Below are 16,854 nucleotides of genomic sequence, written 5' to 3' on the forward strand. Positions count from 1 at the left end.
GCACCAGTTATTTCCTACTTAGCACTGGTCCCAATTGTGCTAAACAAAGACTACCTGTATAAATTTACCAAATAAATAAAATTACAAAGTTTAAAAACTCCTAATATATATATAGTTGCTAAATATGTTATGATAACAGTTAGAAATGAATTAACTGGTTGTTCATAGTATATGAGCACGGTTAATACATTTGAATTCACACTATGATATATGAAAATAGTCAATTATGGCGTGTTTAAAAATGCATAGCTGGAACAGTTTGTTGGCTAACAGTTACCCAAATTATAACATGGGAAGGATAACATTTGCTATTTTCTATTCTAAACCAGATTATATTCTGTAATCTTAAAGCTTTATCATTAAGACTTGTTTTCATGTTTCATCATTTCCTGGATAGAATCTTAGTAATATTTCCTCTTTTAAAATCATTGTCTGTTTTGCATATGCTGCTGATATTTTTTATATTTTTGCATTCAGAAAATGAATACCTAGTTTTCATGAAACTGTAGAAAATATTTCATTACCAATAAGTGCATTTGGGTGAAAAATATTTTATGAATTGGAATACACTGTAGTACAAGAGATCTTCTTCTTCTTGTTGTGCCATATCTGTCATCAGACATTGGCGATCCTATTTATATCAACAACTACACGAAAAAGTGCTGCTGAGTTTTGTCCAAACCGGTCCCTTAGACTTTGAAGTCATGATGTTCTTCTGCCTGGACCTCAATTGCCTTCAATCGTTCCCTGGAGGATTAAGTGAAGTACTTCATGCAAATGTCAGGCTGCCTTAGAACTTTGAGAGTCTCTCTTCTGTCTGTTCTTTAAACATGCAGTGTTGTGTATGTATTATACTTGGTATTAGTAGAAGAATTAGTTAATAAATTATATTTACTGCTGGAATTAAGTTGGTACTGAAGGTGCGTCCATCAAAATCTGATAACATATCTAATTATTTGATTCCAGGCAGCTAAGAAAATTAGATGAAGATAGTTTGACAAAACAGCCTGAAGAAGTGTTTGATGTGTTGGAAAAACTTGGAGAAGGGTAAGTAAACCACATAAATATCCTTACCACACTGTTTATAATGCTACCAAAGATAATAGCAATACATATAGGATTGATATCATTTCCTGATATGTATGTACAGTCAAACAAAACTATTTGAAACAGCAAGTAATTTTGAAGACTGTAAATAAACCAGATTACTTATTTCAGGTCAAAACATTGTTTTATAGACTGCAGTAGAAAAAGTTAGCCTATAGAGTAATTTGTATTCTAGGAGATAGGAAATGTGAAGATGTTTTTTTTTTTAGCATCAAATGTTCTATATATCTTACACCGTATATCTAGTGGGAATGCCACAGTTTGTTTGAATTACAGTTTCTAGATACTTTTCAGGGGTAGCCCCATCTAAAGTGGAATGTACAGTCAAGAGAGGTTATAATGAGGAGAGGTTAAATTGCCCACTGAGGAAAGATCACATAGCTTCATGAACTGTAATTATGCATATATAATTTTTCCCTACACAGGAAAACTCAGTGATAGGTGAGGTTCAGGAAGCATCCCCAAACTGAAGCTGATTTTTCTGGGAATGTTTCTTTCAATCCTAGAGTCCATCTTTTTCCTATGAATGGTACATTTCTTTTAATCTGAATTTAATTTCAGGTTGTTCTCTTTCATCTAGTGCACTATCAAGATTAGAAGGGGTTCAAGGATACTGATTGCTTCCTTGAAATTAATTGGTAGGGAGCCGTTGAACTTAATGTCATCAGTAAATACATGGCACTCTAACCCTAGAACCCAAAACTCTCCCAATAATTTCCTATAGATGTTGTATATCATGGGAGATAAGACTGAAGCTTATGGAACACCATAGATAAGTGATTCAGATATTGAAGAGTAATTCCTCCAGTACCACCTTTAGGCAGGACCCAAACCATTGCAAAAGAAGCTGAACTGGATCATTTTAATTAGCCCTCTAAGCTTGTAAAGAGGGGTGTGAAACTCAATTTCATTGAGGGCCGCATCAGGGTTGTGTTTGACCTCGGGGGCGTGGCTGGGAGGCATGGCCAGCTCAACATCACACACTGCACCTCCCTGACAATCTACGCACCCTCCAAGCCTTGCTGTGCTCATGCCGTGTATTCTTGTGCACACTGTACAACGACTTGCATACCTTCCCCCATCCAGTAGCAGCCACCCCAAGCCCTGCCTTATCTGTACTACATTTCCCAGGCACCTGCCATCCCCTCACTCCACCTCCCATTTGGCAGCAGCTGTCTGCTGGCCTGCTTGTAATCTGCCTGGGACTTGCAATTTCCTGCTGGCTTTCACACTGACTTTTGTTGTCGGAAGCCAGCAGGTAGTTTCAAGGAGGGGTTTGTTTAACTACTCCCAATCCTTGCTTAAGAATAACAATGGGGACTACAGCGATTGCCTTTGCTAAGAGATCTGGTCATATGATGCCATCCTTTACAACTGCATTGCTTAGTGACAGAAATTCTGCCACCGGTGGCCATCGTAATTCAAGACTTGCTTGTATACATGCAGAATTCTGTAAAGATTCATCACTATTATTCTAAAGACTATTTTTCTAAACAGGCCAGGAAACTATTAAGATTTTTTCATCATGACCGGGGGGGGGGGGGGAATCTAAAAGAGTAGTGTTAGTGAGATCTATGAAATGGTTTTGTCATTTCTATGCAGAGTGTTTGTTACTATCTTCATTTTTGCAATGTGTGACCTAAAGATTATTCCACTGGTATTCCTGTAATGTCAAATATTCCATATTGCCAAAGTGGTGGAAAGTGCACAGACATAAATCAGAAGATAAAATATTTTAGTTTCTGTTTTCCAAAACAAAGTAAACCTTTTTACATGAATCAAGTTGTTAGTAGCATTTAAAATGAATTCTTAAAATTTTATTGTTTCTTGTTTGCTTCTCCCCCCCCCCCTCAAATTTTCTGGTGTTTTGTTTGTTTAGCCTATTTTAGGTTCTGCAAGTTTCCTGCCTCAAGGCAGTAGGAAACTGCGGTGGTTAGAGGGGATCCGAAGGGGGGCTGCTATGTCTGCAGGTTGTCCATTTCTAGCAATTGAGGAAGTCGTGCTGTGTGCAAAGCCTCACTTTCTCGGTCTGAGTTAGAAGAATGAGAGAACACTGTAAATATTTAGAAATTTTTCTCTTATATCCAACAGTGCCATGCGTGACTTACATCGCACTCTTTCCAAAAGCAAGATTAATCATGCAAAATATACTCCACAGTTCATTTCTAGTAGTGAAACAAGTTGATTAATCTTTAGCACATTTAAAATTAAGTAATGTCACTGGTACATAACTTGTATCCCACTAAATAAAAATATTGATTAGTGATGAATATTTATACTAGTCTAGTTTTTAGCTTCTAAAAACTAAAAAGTCAGCTTCTGAGAACAAAAGTTATGTTTTTCCTCCAAATATATTTTCTCCACATTAGGAGTATTAAAACAGCTTATTCCAGTAATGTTTCTTATATACAGTGGTACTTAAAGGTTGATGAACCCTTTTCACTTTTCAATATTTCTGCATGTATGATCTATTATATGATCTGTTCCCTACATAAGCCCTAAAATTAAATAAAAACCCAATTAAATGAGTCAGAACATTGATTTTCATTGATTTATTGAGGAAAGAATCCCTTGATTTATTGAGAATAATCCAAACTTACATATTTGTGTGTAGCAAAAATATTTGAACCTTTAAATTTATCAGTTTATTTGAAGGGAAAAATTAGAATGAAGTGTTTCAATCAATGAGATGATAATAAGGTATGAATGTGGCCACGGGGTAGTGCTACAACTAGTGGTACAGCACAATGAACAAGCTTCTTTTATTGCCCTTTCTGAGTTTCAAGTTTGCGTTTCTGGTTATAGATCCTATGGCAGCGTATTCAAAGCTATCCATAAAGAAACCGGCCAAGTTGTTGCAATTAAGCAAGTTCCTGTTGAATCTGATTTGCAGGAGATTATTAAGGAGATATCAATAATGCAACAATGTGATAGGTAAGCATCAGCACTCAGTATTTTCATTCACCTGGTTGGAAATCTCTTATTTCTCATTCTCCTAAATGACTGTCTTTTCAAAATTATGTGGGAGGTTATGTCACTTCTTTCTCTAGTTTGATGTGGGGGAAAGACATGGTTTCTGGATTAAGTGTTGGGTGAAATAATGGTCAAATTTGTCATTTCCCACCTTATGTTTCTATGGAGATAGAGTGAAGATATAGAATTCTTGCAGTGCTTTGTGCTTCAAAATGGCAGAAAGTAATGGAGACAATTCTTTTACCTAAGGAAAGCTTTTACTGTATTTTATTTTTACTATATTGTTAATATAGTAACCAGCAAACTTCAGATACTACAGAAGTGTTATCATATGCATCTTTCGGGTGCGCTTCAAGGTGTTGGTTCTCACCTTTAAAGCGCTCCATGGCTTAGGGCCAGGGTATTTACGAGACCGCCTTCTGCTACCGATAACCTCCCACCGGCCAATACGCTCTCACAGAGAGGGCCTCCTCAGGGTGCCGTTGGTCAAGTAATGTTGGCTGGCGGCCCCCAGGGGGAGAGCCTTCTCTGTGGGAGCACCCGCCCTCTGGAACGAGCTACCTCCCGGAATACGACTGATCCCGGATCTCCACACTTTCTGTAAGGCCCTGAACACGTTTTTATTTCAGCAAGCCGGCCTGGCCTGAATAGGTTTTATGGGTTAGTTTTTAATTGTATAGCTTGGGGTTTTAAATTGGGAGGCTGATTAATTTAATTTATTTTTAGTTATGTTAACTTTTATACTGTATGTTATTTTAATTTTTGGCTGTTTACCGCCCTGAGTCCCTTCGGGGAGAAGGGCGGTATATAAATTTAATAAATAATAATAATAATAATATGGGGATATAATTCATAACTTTTCTCAGAGCTAAACACAGTCAGTTCCTATAGTGTCTTCTGATCAAATTTCTCTTATTTTCTTTTTCTGCCTCTGATTTTTCTTAAAATATAGGGCCAAGGACTACATACAGTACTTAAAAGGAATACAACCTATGTTGCTTCCTGTGATTTATAAACTAGATAGCTATTGATTTAGCTTAAAATTGCATTTGTTTTTTGGCAGCTATGTCATTCTGTTGGGTGTTAGTTATCTGGTGATGTACTATTCCACTATACCTCATGTGTGCTGTTACCAAGGGGACCAATATCTATACCTTCGATTTATTTCATAATTTAAGAACTTTGCATTCCTCTTTCTTAAAGTTTATTCTGTTATTTTCATCCTATTTCTCTAGGTAGTGGTTTGTTCTCATTATATACAAAGTTAAGATATGTCTATAGCATTTCACAACCTACTAATGAAATTACTAGATAAGTTTACTCTGGCAAGATTTGTTTTGGACAAACCATAGTGCTGTTTTAAGATGCTTACAGATCAAACTCTTTATAATCATCTGTAGAATGTTTCAGGTTAAAAATTTCAGATGAAATAGTCTGAAGCCATGGCCCCCAACCTTTTGAGCACCACAGACCGCTTCCGTGGACTGGAGGGGGTGTGGTTTAGTGTGCTTGCCTGCAAACCGTGGATGGGGCTTTGCTTGTTTCCATGGCCCGGTTGCTGCCATGCCACAGACTGGTGCCGGTCCAAGGACCAGGGGTTGGGGATCCCTGGTCTGAAATATTCAGAATTCCACTTTGCCTTTCTATAGTTGGACAGAATTCGGCTGCCCCCCTACCCCCCATTCTCTAAGATTTCTCAGAGACTAAATCAAAGTAGGAATTATATAGTTTTGCTTTTTCTTCGGTAACAGTTAGGATGTTATCATTTTCACCAAATAGCCAGTAAATGTTTTTAATTTTTTTTTTTACCTATACCCGAAGAAGCCCTTTTTGTCATTCCAAAAGTGCTTTTTCAAGAGGCAACTGGACTTTCTTTTCTTCAGCTCTTGAAGATGTTTCGCTTCTCCACCACTCAGTCAGAAGTGAAGAAGCAAAATGTCTTCAAGGAAACATCTTTGGGACAACCATCACCCTGGATAACCGAGAATCTCCATAGACAGTCTTCCTGTCATTCTTGGCACCCTTTACTGACTGACTCATTTTGAGCTTGATCTTTCCTGATACCACCTACAGTTTTGGCTACCTGTATGTACTATTACTCTGCATCCTCAATCCTAATTCTGTATGTTCCTTGTTTAATTTTTGCTAAACTTTTTGGACTGCCACATTAAGCGCTTCTGCAATTTTCCTTTATCTCCTGCTGGAATTAGTCATTATTGTGCTTTTAATGTCTTTATTTCTTAAGACTCTTCCAACCATTTTGAGCACCTTTCAGGGATCCACATTTCATTGTTCTGAATTTATTAAATCTGAAGTTCAAGATAATACTCAGTTATATTCATCTTTAGTTTCTCTTAATATCAGAAACTATACTATCATGTAACTTTCCTCAAAGTTTCCGTTACTTTCATTTCGTCTACCAAATATTTTGTATTAGTTAAGTTCAAGGCCGTTTAGCATATTCTCTTCTTCTATCTCTTCCCTCTGAAGGAGAAAGTTGTCAGGAATTTCCTGGAATATCCAAGCATAATAGTGGACACCAGCAGGCCCTGTTTATTTTAATAAGAGATGCTCTCAATAGCAGAGCCTAGATCACGACTCTGGATATCAGGGCAGATGTGGATATTTTTTAATAGTTAAATGTGTCATCCTTTTCTGTTGCTTCTATTCTTTCTGAACAACTGAAGCTTTTAGCTATTGTATTCGCATACATTTGTATTTGTATTCTAAATACAAATGTTTTATTAACTTGGCCGTATTGATCTATGTAGTCTGGCCTCATTAGGTTGTTTTGAACTTTGTAAATAAGAGAGCTCTGTTAATTTCCCACAATCCTCTTGAACTACAGTAATTTTTTTAAAATTAAAGTGATTAAATGTGATCAATGAAGTGATTAAATGTTGGTTTTTCCCTGGAAATTTTCAGTTTATTCAAAGAAAGCTAAAATACAAAAGCTTAACTGTTATGTTAAAAATATTTTTATTGGAAATGATTTATTGGAAAATTATTGCAATATTAGTAGATACTCCGAAGTCCATATAATCTTTTTAAAAGAAATAAATATGTGTAAACTTAGAAAAAAAAAAACTATTGGTGCAGAAAGGAGTTTGTGTATTTGGACTTAAAATAGATTAATAATAAGCATACAAATCTGAAATATGTTAAAACTGTAAAGCTGTCCCACTTGATTGATAATGGATTATCCCATTTGCTGAAGAGATTGAGATCCGATGAAAGAATTGAGGAAAAACATTTTTCCTTGCTTTTGCCTAACCTCCTTACAAGAATTCCCCCCATCCTCAAATGCTTTGGAGCAGATTTTCACTAGTGTACAGAGGAAGCAAGAATGTTTGTGTGGGTGGGTTGGGGGGGGAGTAGGGAGAGAACATACCTTTCCTACAGCAAGAATATGTAAACCATTCATGAACCATTCATTCATTCCTGTTATTTTGAAACAACTGAAGAATTTCTACAGAACAATACATCAAGGGAACCCTCTGTGTGAGCTGATTGTTTTCACCATGTATTGGTGTTTAAAGAAATGTTTTAAATGTTAGTAAGATAATAGATAGAAAACAATGAAAATGTATTTTGCACAATTTTCTCTGTTAAATATACTATTATAATAAACTAAAATATTTGTAGAGGAATGTATTTTGAAAAGTTGTAGCTAATATCAATATAATGGTTATAAAAATTCTCAACTTGAATAACGTTTCATACCTGAATTGAATTATTTTATTTTATTAGTATATTCCTGTTAAATATTGGGTAGCCGTTGGAAGTGCTGGACTTCAGAAAAACATGACTCTTCAAATACTCAGCTGTCATTCCCATAGTCATAGCTAAATAACAGCAGACGTTTCAAAGACTTAATACCATTAAATAAAACTTTTATTGCTAATTAAGTCACAGCTTCATAATTGCTGCAGAATACAGGAATCCAGCTTTGCCTGGGTATGTATGTATGAGAGAAAGCTAGTCAGATGGGCACTCAAGACTTAAATCCTAGATCTTGTTCTCATGCCCTTTCATGGTGCCAGTAATTTTTAACACTGTTTTCCCAGAACAGAATGTGGAAAGCGCTGTCCCATACTTACAGAATGGTCTTGCCAAGGTCTGCAGCTTTTTTATTTTTGCCTTGCCAGCTCAATCCTTAGAGCAAGCCAACTAAATCAAACTTTTCCACTTGCATGAGTTGTCTTGTGAAAAAAAAATTGCACTCCTTTGAAATAGGAGTAGAAATACGTAATTGAAAACCAGAGAATGGAATTTAATTTTTATGAGTTTATGCTTTTTCTTAAGATCCTAATACTTCCCCAATCCTAGGATTTTAAGTTGATGACTTTTTTTTTCTTTCCAAATGTGTACTTGAGTCAATTCAGTAATACGTTCTGTCTTCCTTAGTCCTCATGTAGTCAAATATTATGGCAGCTATTTTAAGAACACGGACCTCTGGATAGTAATGGAATATTGCGGTGCCGGATCTGTGTCTGATATAATTCGACTACGAAATAAAACGGTATGTGCTGCTTCAGATCTGAATAAATGCTTGAGGGGATTTTTTTGGATAAAAAGTTTGGATAAAAGTTGATGAACTTTATAAACGTTAGCCTGGTTTATTGAGTAATAAAAATGTGAAAGTGCAGACTTTCAACATTCCTTCTATGTTCCACTGGAAATTGTTATTACTGGAAATCAATAAGTCGCATTATCCTCTTGTAGCCTTCTCCATCCCTTATCCTAATAGAAGACATGTATTTTAAGTGACAATAACAATGACTAGTCTAAGCAATGACTATTTGCTCATTTAGTAAGTTTCCTTCTACAGTTGATGGAAGATGAAATTTCTACAATAATACAATCAACACTGAAAGGACTGGAATACCTACATTTCATGAGGAAAATACACCGTGACATCAAAGCTGGCAACATATTACTTAATACAGAAGGACATGCTAAACTTGCAGATTTTGGGGTAGCTGGCCAGCTTACTGTAAGTGTAGAAACTACTGATACATCTCTTCCTATATTGTGCAAAGACTTGGTTGTTTAACAAGCCACAATTGGGAACATAGTAATATATTAACAATGGTTTACAAATTGTATTGACTGAATGCAAACATCACAAAATGCCAGTATCCAAATAAACCTTCTAGTTCAATATATGTAAACCAAGCTGGAATATATTTTCTGGATCAAATGTTGCTATATAATATGGGATGGTCACCGGAGAACTATTGGCATATATAAATAACCTGATTTTCTAAGATCGTAAGATTTAGATTTTTAGAAATTATCTATTTTCATTTGTTTTTGTATTTTCAATGTATCTCTATTGACATGGATCTGCACAAAGTGGGAAAAATTGTTTTCAACCCAGAACCATCAAATTCTGGAGGTTTTGCTAACTTGTTCTGGTCAGGCATAATTTAGAAAAATTGAAATTCAGAATGCTTTGCTTGTTTGGGTTTTGAATGAAACAAAATCCAGACAGGTTGAATAGGAGAAAGTTGATGTGCATTGCTCCCAACCCATCATATCCTACCAGCTTGGCTATCTGTAATCTTCTCACCACTTTTTTTCTTTCTCTCCCCTCTGCCACTCTGCTGGATTGGGAGCATCACTCATAGTCCAGCAAAAAGTCCTATCACCTTACCAGAAGCATCATATCCTTTCTCCTGATCTTTCTGCCTCCTCTCTCTTAGGCAAGTTAGGGTGACTAACTTGCCTAATATTCTTTCTTCTTTCTGTTTTCCCCACAATATCAACCCCGTGAGGTGAGTTGGACTGAGAGAATGACTGGCCCAAAGTCATCCAGCCAGCTTTCTTGTCTAAGAGAGGCCTAGAACTCATAGTTTCCTGATTTCTAGAAGAGCATATTCACCATCACACCAAACTGGTGCAGGGATGTTCAATATAGCTTACAGTATTTGTAATTATAAGGTTACAGTATAGCTTACAGAATATTTAAAAGCATTTGAATAATTGATCAGCAGATGTTTTTACCAGATCCCTTTTAAATAGCTAACTTGCTTAAAATTTGTCTCCCTTCATAGGATACTATGGCAAAAAGAAATACTGTGATAGGAACTCCATTCTGGATGGCACCTGAAGTGATCCAAGAAATTGGATACAATTGTCTGGCAGACATCTGGTCTCTGGGTATCACTGCCATTGAAATGGCTGAAGGAAAACCTCCATATGCTGATATTCATCCAATGAGGGTAAATGCTGGATCTCTGGTCCAAGATAGGGAGTTGATTGTAGCTTTAATGCACTAGTAAAGTTGAGCCCTAGTTCTCATTATCCTGCTTTGTTAGATGTAGTCTCTAAACAACAGCTTAATAAAATTCCACATGCATGATGATACTGTGTAGTAAAGTAGATTTGCCTTGCTTTTTGCAGGCATAAAACACTAAATTTGATTACTAAATATGTCTATACCCCATACGCTTAATAACTTCTCTCATCATATTAAAAAATGTCTATTCTTAGAATAGCTATAGGTATATTCAAAAGTTTTTACTGCCTGCCTGAAGACTCGCCCTTCCTTTGTGATCAACAGTACAGGCAGTCTCGTTGAATGACCACACATTCACTTATGACAAATCCTTGTAGTTGTGGCAGTTGCTATGTCCCTGTGGTCATGTGGTTGTGATTTGGGTGCTTGGCATTCAGCTTGCAATTACAATGTCACAATGTCCATAGTCACGGGATTGCCATTTGCAATCTTCATTGCCAACTTCGGACAAGTAAAGTCTGTGGAGAAGCTGGAAGGAGGTTGCAGACGGTGATCATGTGACTGCAGAATGCTGCAACCACATGGGATTTACCTAATGCTGGCAACCAGGACTGCTGCAACAGCTATTGTTAAATCAGTGTGGTCACATGACATTGCGTGTTAAGATCGTATCACTTAGTGATGGAGTGGAGGTCCTAATTGGCATAATGAAGTGAGAACTACGTGCATAAGTGGAAACATCAGTGTGAAACATAAGTCTTCTTAGAGCCGTGATGGTGAACCTATGGCACGCGTGCCACAGGTGGCACATGTAGCCATATCAGTGGATACGCCACCTCAGCTCAGGCACGCATGTGCGCGCCGGCCAGCTAAATTTCAGGCCTTTTGGGCCCACCAGAAGTAGGGAAACAGGCTGTTTCCTGCCACCGGAGGGCCTGGGGTGGGTGGGGAAGGCCCGTTTTTCTTTCTCACCTGGCTCCAGATCCTCTCTATGCAGACTCCTAGAGAGGCTCTGGATGCTGGGGACAGCAAAAAATGTCACTTCCTGTCCAACTGGGAGTTGGGAAATGGGCCGTTTCAGGCCTCCGGAGGGCCTCCGAGGGAGTGGGGAAGGCTGTTTTCACCCTCCCCAGATGCATAGAGAGGATTTAGAGCCAGGTGAGAAAGAAAAATGGGTCTACTGGGCCAGGAGTGGGGGGGGGAAGTAGTGATTGCATGCGCAGGGCAGGGCGCATAGAATTATGGGTGTGGGCATGCGCGCACGCAAACCTCCCTCGTCCCCCCCCTTTCCTGGCACGCGATAGCAAAAAAGTTAGCCATCACTGTCTTAGAGAATAAAATGTTTATCATTTTCAACCCACTTTAAGCAGGAAGTTTGGATTCAGTAAAGTTCAGAGTTATTTGAATGCAAATATGTAAAGTAGCCCATGTTGAAATATATTGTAGTACTGTTGCTAATCACAGGTAGTCCTTGACTTTCAATCACACTTGAGCCCAAAATTTATGTTGCTAAGTGTGAGGCATTTAAGTGAATTTTGCCCCATTTTACGACCTTTCTTGACACATCTCTTAAGTGAATCACTGCAGTTGTTAAGTTAGTAACACTGTTGTTAAGTGACTTTGTCCCCGTTGACTTTGCTTGTCAGAAGGTGGCAAAGGGGGATTACGTGACACCAGCACACTGCAAACCATCGTAAATATGAACCAGTTGCCAAGCGTCTAAATTTTGATCACATGACCATGGAGATGCCACAACAGTTATAAGTGTGCAAAATTGTCATAAGTCACTTTTTTCAGTGCCATTGTAACTTCAAATGGTCACAAAATGAACTGTTGTAAATCAAGGACTATCTGTATACTGAAACAGAGGATGAAGACCACTAAAACAGCTTTTCCAATCTGGGCCATTCAGATAGTTGGGGTGCCATTGCATTTAATATGTTGGGGGAAGACTACAGGAATGTCCAGTTTCAGCCTTATGCTCTGAAGCAGGACATTGCTATCCTTTAATATTTTCTGTGAGGCCAAGAATGACATTATATATGGACCCATTTCACATCTGGGCAGGGTTTGGGTTCTTGAGAAAGTTTTTTTTTTTTTAATACCTACTTCAGGATTAATACTATAATTTTCATCTCTTTCCAACTTCAGTATGGCAGAAAATTGTGCCATCAGTTTTTAATAGTTGTGATTAGAAAAATAGCCACATGAAGCTGTAGTCCCATTTTTGACCTACAGAAAAATGATAGGGAAGCTTTGGCCCTTTGGGCTCTTGCGTTTTTCTTGTGCGTCTATTTTTTGCTTAGTTGCAACATGAGCAAAGGGCAAAAACCAATATTGTTATTTGCAGGCAATTTTCATGATTCCAACAAATCCACCACCAACATTTCGAAAGCCAGAACTATGGTCAGACGAATTTACAGATTTTGTAAAACAGTGTCTTGTGAAGTGTCCAGAACAAAGAGCCACAGCTACGCAGTTGCTTCAGGTTAGTATCTGCTATTCTGGAATGGAAGGAAATCTGGAGCTCTTCCCTCTACATACATGTTTGGAGAGCTTAATAAAGTAGAATTTTCTTCTAAGTTTTTAATGGGGGATGAGAATAGAAGCTTCCTTTTTTTTTTTTTTTTTTGTCTTTCAGTTTCATTTTACCAAACTTTGAAAATCGTGCCTCTGAATTTTGTTTGGGAGTTTTCAAAGATGCTAAAGGGGACTGACTAAATCCTGCAGATTGGACCCCTCTGTTCCAGGCTATTAAAGTATTATAGAATAGTGTATCAGTTTTTCATTTTCTGTATAAATTATATAAGTTGAACAAAATTGACCTAGTTTTGCATTAAAGTTACTACTAGCATTCTCTTTAGAGTTGTATTAACATAATATTGGGTTCTGATTTTTTCCTTCTGCTTTTAACTTTTGTGTTAAAAAATTAATATCTGTTTTTTAGCACCCATTTGTAAAAAATGCCAAAGGAGTTTTCATCTTGCGAGATATGATTAATGAGGCAATGGATATTAAACTAAAAATTCAGCAAGCTCAACAGCGTGACATGTTTCATGATGATGAAGAAAATTCAGTGAGTGCTAAAGCCATAACGTTTTCTGTAGTAGAATTGTAAACTCTTTTTCCTGTACTCTATTGTTTCACTCTATTGTTTAATATTTATTTATTGCTAGCATTTGTGTTGCAATCTGTTCCAACCAGTTCTGAGTAGTACGTAACATAACCTGAAAATTAAAAACAACACATTAATTTGGAGTAGAATAGAATAACAGAGTTGGAAGAGACCTTGCAAGTCTTCTAGGGCAACCCCCTGCTCAGGCATTTCTTAATTTCTTAAATGTAGAAATTTTTCCTTTAAAAAAAATCACCTCTTTGGAGGTGAAGCATCAACAGACTGTAAGATGAACTTGCTGCATTTTTTCCCCAGTGTTCTGGCCCTCACCTCTTTCCTTCCTATCCTATGAAGAGGAATAACAGGATCATTCCTTTGTGGATAGCAGGTGATCATTTGACCCTTCTAAGGCTTCTTGTGTGTTGTGTATTAGGAGAGATGAGATATTGGCAGATTCCATGAAACTCTAGAAAGCCAAGGCTCAGCCCCATAAGCCACCTGCAGACGGAACACATGAATGTTGCTTTGAGCTCCCAAAGGAAAGATGGTTATAATCTAACAAACAAACAAACAAACAAATTATAGTGATTGCACAATTACTGCACTCAGGAAGGCAAGGTTTTTGCCACTTGAACTGTGAACAATCTGTTATATAGATCTGCGGTGGTGTAGTCGTTAGAATACAGTATTGCAGGCTACTTCTGCTTACCTTCGAACTGTCTGCAATTTGGCAGTTCGAATCTCACCAGGCTTGAGGTTGATTCATCCTTCCATCCATCCTTCTGAGGTTGGTAAAATGAGGACCCAGTTTGTTGGGGGCAATATGCTGACTCTGTAAACTGCTTAGAGAAGGCTGTAAAAGCACTGTGAAGCGGTATATAAGTCTAAGTGCTATTGTTACATTATCTACTTCAGAAGTATATCATCTTCTTAAATAAGTTTGCTTTTTTTTTTCTATTTTTATTTTTCTAAATATGGCAGTCATTTTAGTGAACTTGATTAATTTCTCTAACAGAGGTTGGAAACAACTTCAAAAAGTAGTATTTCCTGCCTCTTATAAGTTTGCTGCTTTTTTTTTGTTTTAGCCATTCTAACTTATTGCTTGTGGGTCATTTTGATATATTGAAGCCAGTTCAGTTAGGAACTGTTGGTCTGTTACAAATGTTTCTCTGCAGTTCATTAGATATAATTTAAATTTCTTAATATCCCTAGTTTCCATGCCTTGCATTCTTGGCGTTTAATGACAGAATTGTGTGCCATCAAGTTAGCATCAGTGACCACATAGATCAATTGCCTCCAAGGTGATTTGTCCCCAGCATAGTCCTTCAAGTCTTCCAATAGTGTACTCATTGGCATTGTAATTTCATCTATGTTTCTGGAGGTCATCCCCTTGTCTTTCCTTCCAGTAACAAAATAAATCTCAAGTTGGAATATTTTACTGTCCATTTGTGGCCAAAAAAAGAAAACTAATTATAGGTAGTCCTCGACTTACAGCAGTTCATTTAGTGACCATTCAAAGTTACAACAGCAGTGAAAAAATGTGACCTATGACCATTTTTCACAGTTACAATCTTTATAGCAACTCCCAAGATCACGTGATCAAAATTCAGATGATTGGCAATCTGTTGATATCTTTGACCGTTGCTGTGATCCCTGCATCATGTGATCAGCTTTTGCGACCTTCTGACAAGCAAAAGTCAGTAGGGGAAGCCAGATTCACCTAACAGCCGGGTTAGTAACTTATCAACTGCAGTGATTCACTTAACAAGTGTGGCAAGATTGGTCGTAAAATGGGGCAAAACTCGCTTAACAAATGTCTCGCTTAACAACAGAGATTTTAGGCTCAATTACGGTTGTAAGTCGAGGACTACCTGTCTGATGCTGTTTGATGAGTTTTAGAAGTATGTTTGGAAACAAACCACACATTCTTGCTTCGCTTCTGTTTCAGTGGTAACTGAAGAACCATGATGCCTTGAATAATTCTAGATGACTGGAGTTGCCTTACTTACATTAGAAGTTTTTCTTCTCTCTCAATGTAGGAAGAAGATGAAATTGATTCTAGGACCATGGTTAGAGCAAGGGGTCAAGAGACAGGGACAATCAGAGCTGCTTGTGGAATGAGTGAAGGTGGCAATACCATGATAGAATACAATGACACTCTAGCATCACAATTAGGAACAATGGTCATAAATGCAGAAGATGAAGAAGATGAGGGGACCATGAAAAGTAAGTGCTTTTTAAAATTATTACTATTCAGCGAAATCGGGGAAAAGGATGCTCAGGAATTCAATATAGAAAAAAATATATTAAAAATTTATTTCTAATAAAGGTGATAATTCATGCAAATTTGGTGGTTTCTGCTAGGTAAGAAGAACTTCCTTGTTTTAGAAGAAGTTACTATAGCCACTGCTTGTCATACTTGGATGCACAAATTCAATTGGTCTAGAAGACGACTCTGTGAATGAACTTTTTATGTAGCAACAGTGTACAGTAAATATGGTGCTAGCTGTTGAACAAAATCATTTGCCATATATACTTGTGAATAAATTTAGAATTTTTAATGCCAAAACATCTGGTTAGGTTTACCTATGGTACAAGTATACATGGTGACACTTTTTACAAGTACCTGTATTTTCCATAGATGCATGTGGATACACCAATCTGTGGATAACCTGAATTTTTAACTAAAGTGCTGGTATGAAAAATGCAGGTCAGCTTAGTGGCACATTTGTGATACATTTTTATTAAAAAGCTCAGGGTCGGCTTATCCACAGATGGGTTTATACATGAGCAGGCATTGTAAAAACAATGTTATTATTACAGTTAAACATTCTTTTTCTCAGTTTAATACTAGCACAGCAAAATGGCCCCAAAGGACCCTTTCGGGTTATATTTCTCAAATATCAGCCATCTCAAAGTGCTAGCAAGAGGACTATATTTGAAACACAAATGTTTCTGGGATATTAAGTGTCTTCTGGCAACCTGGTTTGAAAAGCATCAGCTTGTAGTTGTCATTGCTGCCATTATATGAATTTGAGGTATGATGGAACTGAAAGGGTTCTGCCACTATCCTAGATCCTCTCCTAACTGGCCAGGGGAGGGGCACAGACTTTGTGTAGCTTTTGGGGCGACACCAGTGGCAGAAGCCTTGCTTTCTATGTTTGCAATTTCAAATTACAAAACTAATTAGATAATGTAGTTAGTCGTTGTTCTAATTTCCTGTCGGCTGTTATAGGTTTTCCCCCCACATAGTTTGGATTCTTCTGATTATGTCTTTCCATGGGAAAATTTTAGAATTTTTTCTTTTGACCTAAATGGTTTTTTGTAATGACAGACAGGCTCATGTTTATCTTACTTAATGTTTGGTCTTTCTGTAGAGGGTTTTATTACTATGAAAATAAAGTTTAAAAAACAT

The 16,854-nt window shown here is 37.3% G+C and overlaps 1 protein-coding gene and 1 long non-coding RNA gene across 3 annotated transcripts in view; one reads left to right on the top strand and one right to left on the bottom strand.

Annotated features, from left to right (window-relative positions):
- STK4 (serine/threonine kinase 4) overlaps positions 1-16,854 on the top strand; it is a 73,190-nt gene that overhangs the window by 8,127 nt on the left and 48,209 nt on the right. For both annotated transcript variants that reach the window (XM_034413893.3, XM_034413892.2), the window contains exons 2-9: positions 967-1,047; positions 3,913-4,041; positions 8,488-8,602; positions 8,912-9,076; positions 10,140-10,307; positions 12,675-12,812; positions 13,272-13,400; positions 15,479-15,665. In XM_034413893.3, the coding sequence (XP_034269784.1) occupies positions 967-1,047; positions 3,913-4,041; positions 8,488-8,602; positions 8,912-9,076; positions 10,140-10,307; positions 12,675-12,812; positions 13,272-13,400; positions 15,479-15,665 (1,112 nt within the window). The remainder of the gene's footprint in view (positions 1-966; positions 1,048-3,912; positions 4,042-8,487; positions 8,603-8,911; positions 9,077-10,139; positions 10,308-12,674; positions 12,813-13,271; positions 13,401-15,478; positions 15,666-16,854) is intronic.
- LOC117663617 (uncharacterized) lies at positions 13,466-15,529 on the bottom strand. The gene is made up of 3 exons (XR_004590758.1): positions 15,449-15,529; positions 13,770-13,937; positions 13,466-13,551 (listed from the first exon to the last, which is right to left on the bottom strand). It is a non-coding gene; the product is annotated as an uncharacterized LOC117663617 (long non-coding RNA).

Source organism: Pantherophis guttatus, chromosome 3, assembly GCF_059756535.1.
Source record: "Pantherophis guttatus breed Tessera chromosome 3, ASM5975653v1, whole genome shotgun sequence".
NCBI classification, from domain to species: Eukaryota; Metazoa; Chordata; class Lepidosauria; order Squamata; family Colubridae; genus Pantherophis; species Pantherophis guttatus.